The following is a 13,842-nucleotide window of genomic DNA, read 5'->3' as shown; positions in this document are numbered from 1 at the left end:
TCATGGGAGATGCTAATGGGAGGTCATTATACCAAATCATTCTGATGACAGACTTTGGCTTTTTGACAAATAATTTTGTCAGATAAATACCTTAACCAAGTTTAAGGTAACCGAGTTTTGTTCTTCCCTCATATTTAGAATAACGCGGTTTAATCAAACTTGTAGGTTCATTAAAAACAAATCCCCAAATATATATATATATATATATTTGTGTATTTGCAATATTTTACTTGTATCTAAATATCTTTTATGAAGTCTAATTTTCCTACATTAGCCTATACCTCAAACAGAAACATTTTCACAGAAAAAAAGGAAATAGCAAAGTACAAATAATACTAGCCAATCCCAGCCAGTTATGACAGACACCCAGCAACGGCCATCCACAAAGAGGCACAGCAAACACATAAGACAAACAAACATGTTTTTTTTTTGTTTTGTTTTTTCCTCTCTCTGTGATGTTCATGCCCTGATTTGCTATGTCTTTGTGCATTAGAAAGGAGTGAATTGAGCCTGGGTGCCCTTTAAAACTTGTCAACAAAAGAAAAGACCCCATCAGCAGTCCACTGGTTGCCAGGCTCAAGTCTAATCCAGACAGCAGGGCTAAAGTTCATTTGGCCCAGCCATTGGCGGATGGTGTTATCCCATGTTAAATAGGCTGCAGGATCTTCATGCTTTGTGAAGCTTTTTGTCAATAATGGCACTTCAGGCATACAAGCAAGTGGGTATAGAGTTAGTCTATAGCCTGCACAGGACTCTCGCTTCAAGGCATGATGGGAATAGAAGCTTTACAGGCTGCACTGAAAGAGTGCCTGAAGAGAAGCTAAGAGAAAAAAAAACACATGTCCAAGCCAAATAGTGCCCAGTTTCACAAGAATCAAAGCAAAGCTTATCTCCCAGTGCAGTGGTACTTCCTGTGGGATCCCCAAACTTTCACAGACTCCGTTTGCTAGGGTTTTAAAGCCGTTCTCAAAAAATGGTTTAAAAACAGGCCCTTAAAGCATTTTTGTTATACAATATCAGAAGCCCACAGCACTTTTGAGAAGATTGCAGATCCTTTTGGCAAAAAAAAAACCTCTCACCTGTAAGGTGGCCTTAGAAGAATCCTGGGCAGATGGGACAGACTAGAACATGCAACAGATAGGAAGAAGGGAAGGGGACAGAAAGGTCTCACAGGATAACAAATACATGTGACAGACAGTTGGCACTCACAAACAAAGACACTTAGGGGAAAGCAGCAGTCGTCAACTGGGTTGTGTCTCATAATAATAAACGTCTGTGTATTCATTAATTCGACTACATGATGTGGGTATTTATTAAACAAAGAAACATTGTTGTTGCACAGCTGGAGAATTCATGAGAGTGACTGTTTCACGAATATTGTTTTTATTGTCATTTTGATTACCATTCAAATGTTTGGGGCCAGTAAGCGGATTTCTTTTTTAAAAATAAATGAATAATTTTATTTATCAAGGTAGCATTAAAATGATCAAAAGTGACAGTAAAGACATGTATAGTGTTATAAAAGATTTCCATAAAAAAAAAAAATGCTCTTCTTTTAAACTTTGTCCATTAAAGAATCCTGAAAAAAATGCATCACAAAGTTTTTCTATCTGCTACCTAATTTAAACCTGTTCTTTGTCATCTAACACCGAGTTGCCCTGCAGTCCTTCCTACATCAAAGATGACTCACTTGAGAACCAGTTTCCTTCAGGTTTTTTTCATGAACTAATAAAGACATGAGCTGACCTTTATAAGACAAAACCATGCACTGTTATCTTTGTATTTGCATGCACTGGATGAAATATCTATTATATTGAAAGCTCTGTACAGCAAAACAATACAGACAATTTCATCTCCACTAAAGTAAAAGGAGTGATATTAACAATTTTATCTTAATTTCTAAAATGAAAAGAAGCTTAAACAAAGCCTTAGGTCATTTATGGATTAACCAGACAAAGATAACACAAATATTTGTTGTTTGAGCAATGATGAATTGACTAGATGAAATGATTTGATAAGTGGTAGACATACAGAGGGGTCTGATAGACAAAGTAGTCTTGAGTCTTAAGGCAGGAATACACTACACCATGTTTAAAATATGAACTGATTTGAAAACACTAGGCATCATACACTTTATAAAATAGTTACAGAGAAAAGCTAGGCATCATACACTACTGAGGGTCACACACTACCAGATTTTCGAGTCATTCCGAACACACAAACTCATGCAGAAACATGCACCTCGCTGCTAGGAGACTCATGACAACTGAAAACAATGTTCTAATATCATCTCAAAATATCAAACATGTTTGATATCCTCCAACTGGATGAAATCAAAGTCTGAAGCTAGTCTGTGCCCATCATAAGCAATTTTTTGAGGAATCTGTCTACTCTGATCTGCACAGGTCAAAGTATACCTGGCTCATCTTCACCCACTCAAAAGGTGCATGGAATAAATCAAATAAATAAATTTTTGTCGACTACATCAACTCCTCCAGACTGAAAATTGGGTTAGGGACAAAAATCTGGACAAAGTGTATTTCAGCTATTAGTCTCTTACCTTTTGGTTGCTGGTGAGTTGTTGTCCTTCTTGGAGCCTGAGGGTGATGGCAGTGTGCCGCCCTTCTTTGACAGGACAGTACCGTTATTGACCGTGGGTCTCAGGGGCAGGGCTGCAATCATTGGTCTAGCTGAAAGATGGAATGACACATGGCCAGAATTACACACAGCACTGCAGTCAGATGATCATTGTCTGTTGTTTCTGTTCTTTTTGTAAACTAGCTCCAGTTCACAGTATGTCAAGCTTTTAATAGCCAATTTTACATTCTCAAAGGCCCCATGAAATTACTGTGTGTGACATATTTCCTATTGAAGCAAGAAGTTTGGGCAGGACTCGTCCCTTTTTTTTTTTTTTTAATGTCCAATAGGCTTATTCATGTCATAGTGATGAACAATCATTTGATACTTGCTAGATAAATGTGATAATAGGGACATTCTCATTCTAGGGAGCATCTGATTGGACAAAAATTTGGACATCAATATTCTCTGATGTCCCAAAAGATAAATGTGACCCTGGACCACAAAGCCAGTCATAAGTCGCACAGGTATATTTGTAGCAATAGCCAACATTACATTGTATGGGTCAAAATTATCGATTTTTATTTTATGCCAAAAATCATTAGGAAATTAAGTAAAGATCATGTTCCATGAAGATATTTTGTAAATATCCTATTGTAAATATATTAAAAATTTATTTTCTAAGTAATATGCATTGCTAAGGACTTCATTTGGACAACTTTAAAGGGGATTTTCTCAATATTTTTATGTTTTTGCACCCTCAGATTCCAGAGTTTCAGAAATAGTTGTATCTTGGCCAAATATTGTCCCATCATAACAAACCAAACATAAATGGAAAGCTTATTTAATCGGCTTTCAGATGATGTATAAATCTAAATTTTGAACTGACCCTTTCGAACTGACCCTTACGACTGGTTTTGTGGTCCAGGGTGACAAATATAGTGTATTTAAAGTGAATTTTGAGTGAAAAAAGTGAATTTTGAGTATTTTTTAAGTAAGTCTATAAATAGTGTAATTCTGGGAGAGAAAAAAAAAGTCACAGAACTCTCATTTTAATTTCAATTGAGCTTTTAAAGAAGTTATTTATATACACTACCATTTGAAAATTTGGGTTCAGTAAGATTTTTTCATGTTTTTGAGTATGAGGATATGGTGCAAAAGACAAATTTCTTATTATTGTTGAAAACAGTTGTGCAGCCTAATATTTTTGTAGAAACTGATATTTTTTTCTTTCTTTCAGGATTCTTTGATGAATAGAACGTTCAAAAGAAAAACAGAAATCCTTTGTAACAATTTAACACTTTTGATCAATTCAGTGCATCCTTGGTGAATAAAACTATTAATTTCTTTACAAAAAGAATCCTACTGTCTCCAAACTTATGAATGATGTGTATACATTAAATAATAAATAAACCTCACAGTAAACATTTTCAGATGTCAAATTCAATCAGGAATTTAGGAAGAACGAGAATAGAACAATAACCACAGAATTCCTGGGCTGTTTTTTTCTAGCTTCCTCAGTCTGTCCTGCAAGAGGCTGAGCCATGAATAGACTCCATTAAAATGCATTTGTGGTTCACAAAAGTCTTGGATGGTGAATGTCCTTTTGTGCAATTCAAGTACTTAATAGTGCATCCACACCTGCAGTCTAACTGCTGATGGCATAGATTTTGGAGAGCCTTTATTTATTTTATCCTATGAGTCTGCATTATTAAATATTCATCACAGCAGAGCTGCTTGAATGTGTGATGAATGTGTAGGCAGTGACACAGAGATAGTAGAAAAAAATAAAAGAAAGAATGAGGCAAAAGTGTAAGTGAGAAACAGAGAATTTTTTTTGTTTGTTTCAAAGACATCAGCCTGCAGAGAGCGTGAAGGATTTTGCAGAAGCATAGCATGACTCATCTTGCACACCCTTGCAAACAGGCAGAGGAATGGATAAACTGAACATAAGCTAGCCAAAGTACAACTAACTAAGCGTTTCTTTAGCGGTTTAATGGAGGAGTCTTGGACCCCAGGTTGACATTTGGTAGCACAAATGCAGTCTGGCTAATTAATTAGTCTCTGACACCAAAGCAGAAGTGTGTTTCAAACCTTTTAGACGGCAAAGACATGTGACTTTAAGTATCCACTTTATCCTAGAGTTCAAAGGATTATGTGGATGTAGGAAAGCTTTGTTAATCAAAAAATAAAAAATAAAAATCCAGATACTCAAGGCAACAAACCACTTTTCATGTCTGTTAGACCAGAAGTGAGAGATATTAAAATATGGATGTGGAAAATCATCAGTCGTGCATTAAATGTGATCAGGACTGAGAGTTTAAGCACACTAACAAGCATCTTATAGTGTTAATCTCATTAAATTCACAAGAACTCTAGACATTTAAGTCAGGGCTTTATGTCACACATGCTGGAATGAAATTAGGGATGCACAATATATCAATGATATTAATAGTGTCAGCCAATATCTGTGTTTTTTAATTGTCTGATTAGGCTGACACTCAAAGAAATACCTTAAGTTCCACTCTTTTCCTGAGCCTAGTTTTAAAAAGTATTTTTACCATTTATTTTATTTTACTTTATTTTTCTACTGTACATTATGATGATTTTACATGAATGTTTATTCACTTAAAGGGCTAGTCCATGCAAATATGAAACCTTGTCATCATTTACTCACTCTCATGTCGTTCCAAACCTGTATAACTTTAACGGAACACAAAAGAAGATATTTTGTAGAATGTTGGTAACCAAACAGTGTTGGTTGGAATGGGAACCAAAACCAACATTCTTCAAAATACTTTCTTTTACCTTCCACAGAAGAAAGGAAGTCATACAAGTTTAGAACAACATGATGGCGAGTTAATAATGACAATATTTTCATTATGAGTGGACTGTCCCTTTAATTGAAATTTAGTGTGAATGCTGTATCATATTGTTTATCAGACATAACACAAAAATAAATATTAAAATTAAAACAATTATTGAATACATTTGAAAAGAATTTAGTATGATATAAATTATTAAGCATCTTTAAACTGAAGCCAGTAGATTAAGATTTAATCTCTCTACAGGATTCCTGTTACATAACTCATGATTTATACATGTGAGTTGAACAGAGTCACTCAAATACTCGCATTGTATAATATTATAATAAACATCAGCTTGAAAATTCACTTTGCATGTTTGCATATTAATTAGCATGCTGTAATTACAAAATAAAAGATTATGGACTATCAATATCAGTCAAAATGTCTATATCAGTGCATCCCTAAGTGAAATATAACGAATATAAAACTCATTTCTCAGTGGTCATGCGTTTTGAAGCATGGTGAAGAACACCGTTCCAGTGACGCGACAGACACGAGCCCCTACCTGGCTTCCCAACACTGCTGTCAGAGGAGGGAGAGTCTCTCCTCACTGCTGCTTCTAAACACATTCACAGTATGAGAGAACAGTTGAAAGAGTATAGGAAAGTAGAGAAGATAGGAAATGAAGAGCAACGTGAGAGAAAACTGCAGCCGGAACATGGATGGGATTGAGATGAAAACAAGAAATGGCCCACAGGTGGTTCCGTAGAGAACTGTTTTCCAGCTAACACTTTCTAGCAAAGCAGGTGAGATAGAATGCAAAGCCGAAATAAACAGACAGCACAGTCTGGAAACTCTAGATGAGGTGACAATGAGTCCAGTCTTGTGTGAAGGCCTTGTGGTTACCTTTGGTTGGTCCTTTCCTGTTGAGCATGGCCTGCTGCTCCTCTGAGATGTTCAGTCTCCTCACCACGTCAGCCAGCGCAGACTTGAGCAGCTGAATCTCATCCTCCTGCATTTGAACCCGCTGTTCCAGAGAGGCGATCCTGTCTGTCACCTCCATACTGCTCGCTGCCGAGGCACTGTCATCTACAACACACACACAAAACATCAAATATACAGAAAAGCAATGCTGAATAAATTTTACATTTTATCCAGTGTATCTACCAAATTCATAACAGTTATTAGTAAGTACCAACGTTAAAGTCAGTGTAATGAGAAAAAACGTGGGCTATGACTGGATTTCATCCTAGTGAATTAACTGGATTATAGGAAGATGGGAGTTGCTAACTAAATGGAGGCAGATCAGAATATCAGTTTGGAGTCAGTTGAAGATATTTAGTCCCACCAAATGAAGAGAACAGATGCCGTTTTGAGGGGGAGGTTAACATTTTTTATTAAAGATTTCAAGTGCACATAAATTAATGGTTATTTAAATATAATGTTGGTCCCCAAACCCCAGTTTTAAAAACCTTACCAGTACGTAATATTAATAGTACAATAAATGTTCTGTGCAACTTAAAAAGGTTCTCGAATGGCATTAGGCTAACTGAAAGCTGAAATGTCAAAGAAAAGCTAAAGCTAAAAATGTCAAACAAAGTAGACATCATACATCCCACATTATTAATAATGCAGTCCATTCCTGTTTATTTGTGCCATATGTGACCATTAAATTTTAAGCCAAAAGCTTAATTCAGCAGAGTGCTTTTGAAAGAGTCAGTGAAGGATGGCCTAACATCTTCATCACATGCAAACATGCTGATGGTTTTTGTAGCACCCTTATCTAATGGCTGCTAACCCTAATAAAACACTCTCTCACACATTTTTACTAGGTGATTAGGAAGCTTTGTAAAATCAGTGGTATGAAACATTTATGAAAATTAGTGCTTTCAACCCTTCCTTGAGAATAACATCTTCATTAATAATTATACACTGACTGAGAGAAAGCAGCTGGTAATTAACGCAATAAAAAAAGAGCTATAACATGGTACTTTTTTAATATTTATAATGAAGCCATTCAGTTAATTGGGTGTTTTAGTATATATTTTAAATCTACATCTTTACATGTGTACAATCTTATTAATTAAACATTATTTTTATATTTAGGTGTATTTTAGGTCAGATTGGTACCATGAATCACGAACAAACTTGAATTACCAATAAACAATAGTGTATTTATAAATTAACAATAATATAGATTAATAAATGCTGTAAAAAATGTTTCTTGTTTTTCTTAATACCTAATGCATTAACTAATGTTAACAAATTTAACCTTGTTGTAAAGTGTTACCAGCAATTGGTTAATAATAATTTACACTAAAAAGTCTTGGCTTTGAATTAACATTTAGTAATAGTGTTTAAAATGTGAATTTATAGAGTGTGACCTGAATTATAAAAATGCAAACTATGAGTCATATTAGCATGAGTAACTGGCAGATGGGAAGCTTCAGGCAAAATAAAAAAAAGATAGTTTTGAAACTGAAATTTAGATAAGTACCTTCCACTGCAAACATTCAATCACTCAATGTTTCCTTTCCCCAGCTGAGCTGTATAATTATACACTAACACACACACACACACACACACACACACACACACACACACACACACACACACACACACACACACACACACCAGCTCAGCGCATCTAATGGCCTCTAGCCATTTCACTTAAAATGCAGTTGCTCGCCCTGCAAAAACTATCATAGTCATTAATGTTCAGTGGTTATTAATCACCTCCTGAAGATAAGCCTCTTTATGCAACACTATTTCACCCTGTCAGGATATTCAGATAACCCTTAGATTTATACCTACCTGCACAAACCGGCACATATTGGGAAAACCATCCCAATATCACAACATTCAAAAGGTTCCTGTTACTGGATCACTGAAGGCTGCACTGAAGCTTTTTATGAGTGCATCATGAACAAAGGAACATACAATGTGAATCTCTACATACGCACACACATGCATCAACAGCAAAACAAAACCTTATAAAAAATGACTACTAATAATTAGAGCCACAAATCATGCTGTTTGCATTGAAATTGCCTCTTTGATGGATGAAATTAATCACTGATTGAAGCCTTCCCACAGCTTCGTCTTTTCAAAAGCTCCATGGGGAGATTATTCAGTCTTTACTCCGAGCACAAACCCAGTTTGCAATCGTTCTGAAGCCGCTGGTGGCATAATGCTAATAACCTGCACAATAAATGACTGTCACATCTGCTCAAAGGCTGAAAGTGCTTCCTGTTCATTTGACAATTTCACAAAATTATACCGCACTCTACAAAATCGCACCTGAATGGTCAGAGATAGAGTATATAAACATACACTTATTTAATACACATATTTAATTATATTCCTTGTAAACGCTAATGCTCTCCAGTGAACTTCTCAGCTACGCATGACTGCAGATGAACATCAGGGAGCGTGCACTTCGACCACATTAAAAAGCATTAGCTTGAATATATCAGTGCAGCATGAACGGACACAAATTGCAGTTCTTGTTGCTGTTCGTTTTGTAAAAACAGTAGGATTGGCAGACATCCATATCTGCTAATGTGTTTCAGAAATCAAATTAACTGCTAAGACTGGGGATGCACTTCCCTTGCCATTGTCTCTCTATCTCTTTTTCTCCCACTTCCCCTGAATTCAATCTCGTTTTGTTTCATTGTGATTGGATTGGACGTTGGCCCATCTCTAGCTTTATGTTCCGCTGGAAATGACTGTGTTCATTAGATAGCGCATCACTATCCTAGCTAGATCTCCTCCTAACTTCTGTTAGTTAAACTGAACAACTCATCTCAAACTATTATCTGGGGATCATAGATCACACACACACACAAAAACAAAACAAAAACAAAAAAAAAACTGAAAAGTTAAAAAAAAAACAAAAGAAGAGATTATTCTCTGAAAATCTTGACATATGTCCTAGATGAGAAAAACAGCAATGTTCTAGGATTCTTTTTAGTCAGATCTTTTTAAAGTGCCCCTTTTTCAAATATTACCTTTCATGCAGTGTGTAATATAGCTGTTTGTGAATGTAAAAAGTCTGCAAAGTTTTAAAGATCAAAGTGCATGACAAAAAGTTATTGTCTCCTAAAAGAAAGAATTGATTCTGAACTGCTGAAAAACAAATTCCAGTCTCACTTCCTGTTACATACCTATGTCAATGTAACACATTTTTATAATGCCAGCCTATGTCTTCACTTACTGCACTGCAAATTTGACCCGCCCTCAAATACTGTAGTTGTAGCTGAGGCTTGGAAGAGTTTGGGTCGTGTTGTTGACCATTTCCGAATCCACTTTGCATGCACTTCAAACGGATAAGGACTCAATACGGAATTAATACGGAAAAGCCAATGGCATCGCTATTATTGAGTATCTTGTGCTGAGGAAGCCTCTGGAGCTGAAATTCAAACATGGTAATAGACGTTTCGTTTCCCACATGCACTGTAAGCATTAGACCAATCACAACAGACTGGGCTGTCTGACCAATCAAAATAGAGTAGGCACATGGAAAAGAGGGGTTTAGAGAGACTGAATCTTTGAATTAACTGTTTTCAGACACTGAGAAATTGTGTTTTTTGACCTTGGATGCATGTAAACCTATTGTAGGAGACCTCCAAAACAAAATTAGGAACCTTTAAAATAGCATAATAGGGCCACTTTAATTAACTAGTTAATCCAGCTTACAAAATTAGTCATTATTATAGATGGAAAAAGAGTGGCAAGGTCTTTAGAAACTTAATTTGTGTTAATATCAGCATAAGATTGTGTTGTCCATCTTATTTTCTATCCTCTTAAGAAAAAGATGCAGAACTGATTTTATACAGATCACCAAAAGATAGACTGCTCTTACTGCACACAAAATGAGATGGAAACTGAAGTCCAATTCGCGACCTACTGCCCTGACTAGGCACAGACATTCCTTCCCTGTTTTAAAACCATTGCAAAGAAATTAAATTTAATGCACATTGCTAGGAAAAAGTCCAGGAAGTGCAATATTAGCTGCAAGAAATGTAAATCTGCTATAAAGTAACAAGTGGGGCACAAACTCTAAAAGCTGCACATAAAATACTAAAGAAATATGAATTCATATCAGGTATTTAGCAGAAAACTAAATGCAATGTAAAACCATTTAGAAACTGGAAAAACTGAAACTTAACTAAAAGACTGTCATTGCTCAAAAATCACCTAAAATAAGTTAAAAAAAAATTATTATATTTAAAATAAAGATAACTTTAAACCTTTAAAGTTTGCCAGCTACTTATTGCTCTTCAACAAATAAAACAGAAAAGAATGAAACAGCTGAATTAAATAATTAATTTATTAATTAATTTGAATTAAGTAAATGTGTTAACTTCTAAATAAACTTCTGAACAGTTCTAAACATGTTTTAATTAATGTAAGATAACAAAACTTTGAAAAACGTTGTAAACCAAAAACATAAATATAAAACCTAAAACTAGAATTACAAAGTAAGAATTTACATTTAAAAACTATAACTGTTCTCATACACATCAGTGTGCAAAGTCACAATCTGACATTCAAAAAATAATGCCAATAAAGCTGCTTTCAATCTGTGAATAATATTAGCATGAAAACTACATAAAAGACAGAAGGGCAAGGTAGAAAATGTTCATAGATTATCAAAGCAAAGCGGACTCCCTTTAATGTCTCCCTCAAAGCGCAAGGGCTGATTAATAATGCATAGGCCTATCTCTGGTCTCTCTCAGAGTCTGAACCGACTAGCTGACTCACTCAAACCCTGTATATCTGCCCATAAATGAGTCTCAACAGTAGCAGGATGCAAAGATTTGTAAGGATTATCATTACGCTGACATTGAATGTGATCATGTTTCTTCACATTGGAGGCTTGTCTAATCATAAAAGGAAGGCAAATCTAGACTATCCCATATCATGCTTATGAGCTCCAATACAATGCATGTCACAATGTATATTTCTAAGGCCTAGTGAGCTTACTTACGCTGCCTTCTAAGATACCATATTTTAACCAAATTCTAATCCCAAAATGCACTGTGACAAGCTCACTGAGAAATAAGTCCAAGATAGCGAATATGGTTTTAAAAACCTTTAAAGGTGCCCTAGAATTAAAAAAAAAAAAAGAATTTATATTGGCATAGTTAAATAACAAGAGTTCAGTACATGGAAATGACATACAGTGATTCTCAAACTCCATTGTTTCCTCCTTCTTATATAAATCTCATTTGTTTAAACGACCTCCGAAGAACAGGCGAATCTCAACATAACACCGACTGTTACGTAACAGTCGGGGTGTACGCCCCCAATATTTGCATATGCCAGCCCATGATTGAGGCATTAGGGCAGGAGGGGCAGGACGTCTGGATGTGCACAGCTGAATCATCAGACTAGATAAGCAAGCAAGGAAAACAGCGAAAAATGGCAGATGGAGCAATAATAACTGACAAGATCCATGATAACATGATATTTTTAGTGATATTTGTGAATTGTCTTTCTAAATGTTTCGTTAGCATTTTGCTAATGTACTGTTAAATGTGGTTAAAGTTACCATCGGTTATTACTGTATTCACGGAGACAAGAGCCGTCGTTATTTTCATTATTAAACACTTGCAGTCTGTATAATGCATAAACAACTTCATTCTTTATAAATCTCTCCAACAGTGTAGTGTTAGCCAGTTAGCCACAGAGCACTATCAAACTCATTCAATATCAAATGTAAACACCCAAATAAATACAATACTCACATAATCCGACGCATGCATTCAGTATGCATGACGAACACTTTGTAAAGATCCATTTTGAGGGTTATATTAGCTGTGTAAACTTTGTTTATGCTGTGATAGAGTCAAGAGCGGGGGCAGAGAGCGCGCGATTTAAAGGGGCTGCAACCTGAAATCGGCTCGTTTCTAATTATGCCCCAAAATAGGCAGTTAAAAAAATGAATTTAAAAAATCTATGGGGTATTTTGAGCTGAAACTTCACAGACACATTCAGGGGACACCTTAGACTTATATTACATCTTTTAAAAAAAAAGTTCTAGAGCACCTTTAAAAGATTGCAATCTCTTTTTTTTTTTTTTTTTTACATTTTATTTATAATGCGCTTTTCTGGAACCCAAAGCGCTACAAATAAATAAAATACAAAAACTACAATAAATGTAATACAAAGTAAAAACTGTAAATCCTAAAATAATCATTACAGTACAACACAATATAATATTACTGACAGTCCATAAAAGCAATTTTAAAAAGATGTCATTTATTCCTAAATGATCACGATTCGCCTTTATCTATTAAACATTTGACAAAATCACATTTCTGTCTTGCAATAATTAAAATTAATCACAGAAGTACTGGGATAAAAGTTTATAGTTTGGATATAAACACTGCTGTCTACAGAAACAATCAAAATACAGATAATACACATAATTTTGAAAGTAACATGGCACTTCAAATAATGACTATAGATTACATTGTTACACCAGTAGGTGGCGACAAGTGACTGTTAAAAAAAATGTATTCGTCATTGAATCATTCATTCAAAAGATTCATTCACAACACTGATTCATCCAGTAATGAAACAAGTGAAATCTTTATGAGTAAGTCATTGAATTATTCCTTCAAACCAATTTTTTTTTTAATAATTCAAATTAATTAAACATTTTTAAATATACTGCAACAACTGATAATTTGTCAGAACCTCTAGTAAATTATTTTGTTTAGTTGTCTGTTCAGAATCATAGAAGAATCTCTTTTTGAAACAAAAATTCTATCGTGATTCTCAATTTATCCAGAATCGTGCAGCTCTACTAAAAATATATTGATTGTATGGATTAAAAAGTAGCACACTGTAGTTAATAAAAATAGGCATTTAAGGCATGTATTTTTATGCTTAAGAATATTGTGCAGGTGGCTTAGCAACAATGGCAAACTTAACGCTTATGTAGGCAGTAAGCCCTGTTTGACAAAAGACTTTTTCCTGAAAATATATTTCAATTATTTGAAATAGCCTTTATGTTGTGAACAGCACGGCTTAAGGAAATATATATTTTAAAGTTGAAATATATTTAATTTAAACCTTAAATGCTAAAATATATCACAAAACATATGTCAAAAATACATTACCAATCATAAAATACACTTTGGGTAAATGCAAATGTATTATAAAAACATTTTGGACAAAATAATTAAAGACCAAAAAGATTCGATAAATATAAATAATTTAAACTTGAGTTTAAAATATTTATGTAACAGTATTGTGGCTATTTTTGTGTATTTAGAAATATTATATATAAAAAATTATAATAAAATGTATCTTTTTTTGCCTAATGGGGCAGCTCACTAGGTTTTATAACAGCCTTCGCCTAAACAAAATGCATCTGGTCTCAGTGAGTATCAAAGTGAATCCTCCCAGAGCTTTTCACAAACAATTCTCATCAACGAATTGGCCT

General features: G+C 34.7%; 1 protein-coding gene across 8 annotated transcripts in view; it reads right to left on the bottom strand.

The window, feature by feature from the left end:
- The window catches only part of eml1 (EMAP like 1), a 61,147-nt gene that overhangs the window by 19,135 nt on the left and 28,170 nt on the right, over positions 1-13,842 (bottom strand). For 5 of the 8 annotated variants that reach the window (XM_067368307.1, XM_067368311.1, XM_067368305.1 and 2 more), the window contains exons 2-5: positions 6,291-6,473; positions 5,950-6,003; positions 2,561-2,690; positions 1,080-1,121 (exon numbers count right to left, since the gene is read on the bottom strand). In XM_067368307.1, the coding sequence (XP_067224408.1) occupies positions 1,080-1,121; positions 2,561-2,690; positions 5,950-6,003; positions 6,291-6,473 (409 nt within the window). The remainder of the gene's footprint in view (positions 1-1,079; positions 1,122-2,560; positions 2,691-5,949; positions 6,004-6,290; positions 6,474-13,842) is intronic. The other 3 variants (XM_067368308.1, XM_067368309.1, XM_067368312.1) reach the window with 3 other exon arrangements.

Source organism: Chanodichthys erythropterus, chromosome 18, assembly GCF_024489055.1.
Source record: "Chanodichthys erythropterus isolate Z2021 chromosome 18, ASM2448905v1, whole genome shotgun sequence".
NCBI classification, from domain to species: domain Eukaryota; kingdom Metazoa; phylum Chordata; class Actinopteri; order Cypriniformes; family Xenocyprididae; genus Chanodichthys; species Chanodichthys erythropterus.
This window is presented reverse-complemented; position numbering and strand designations above follow the sequence as displayed.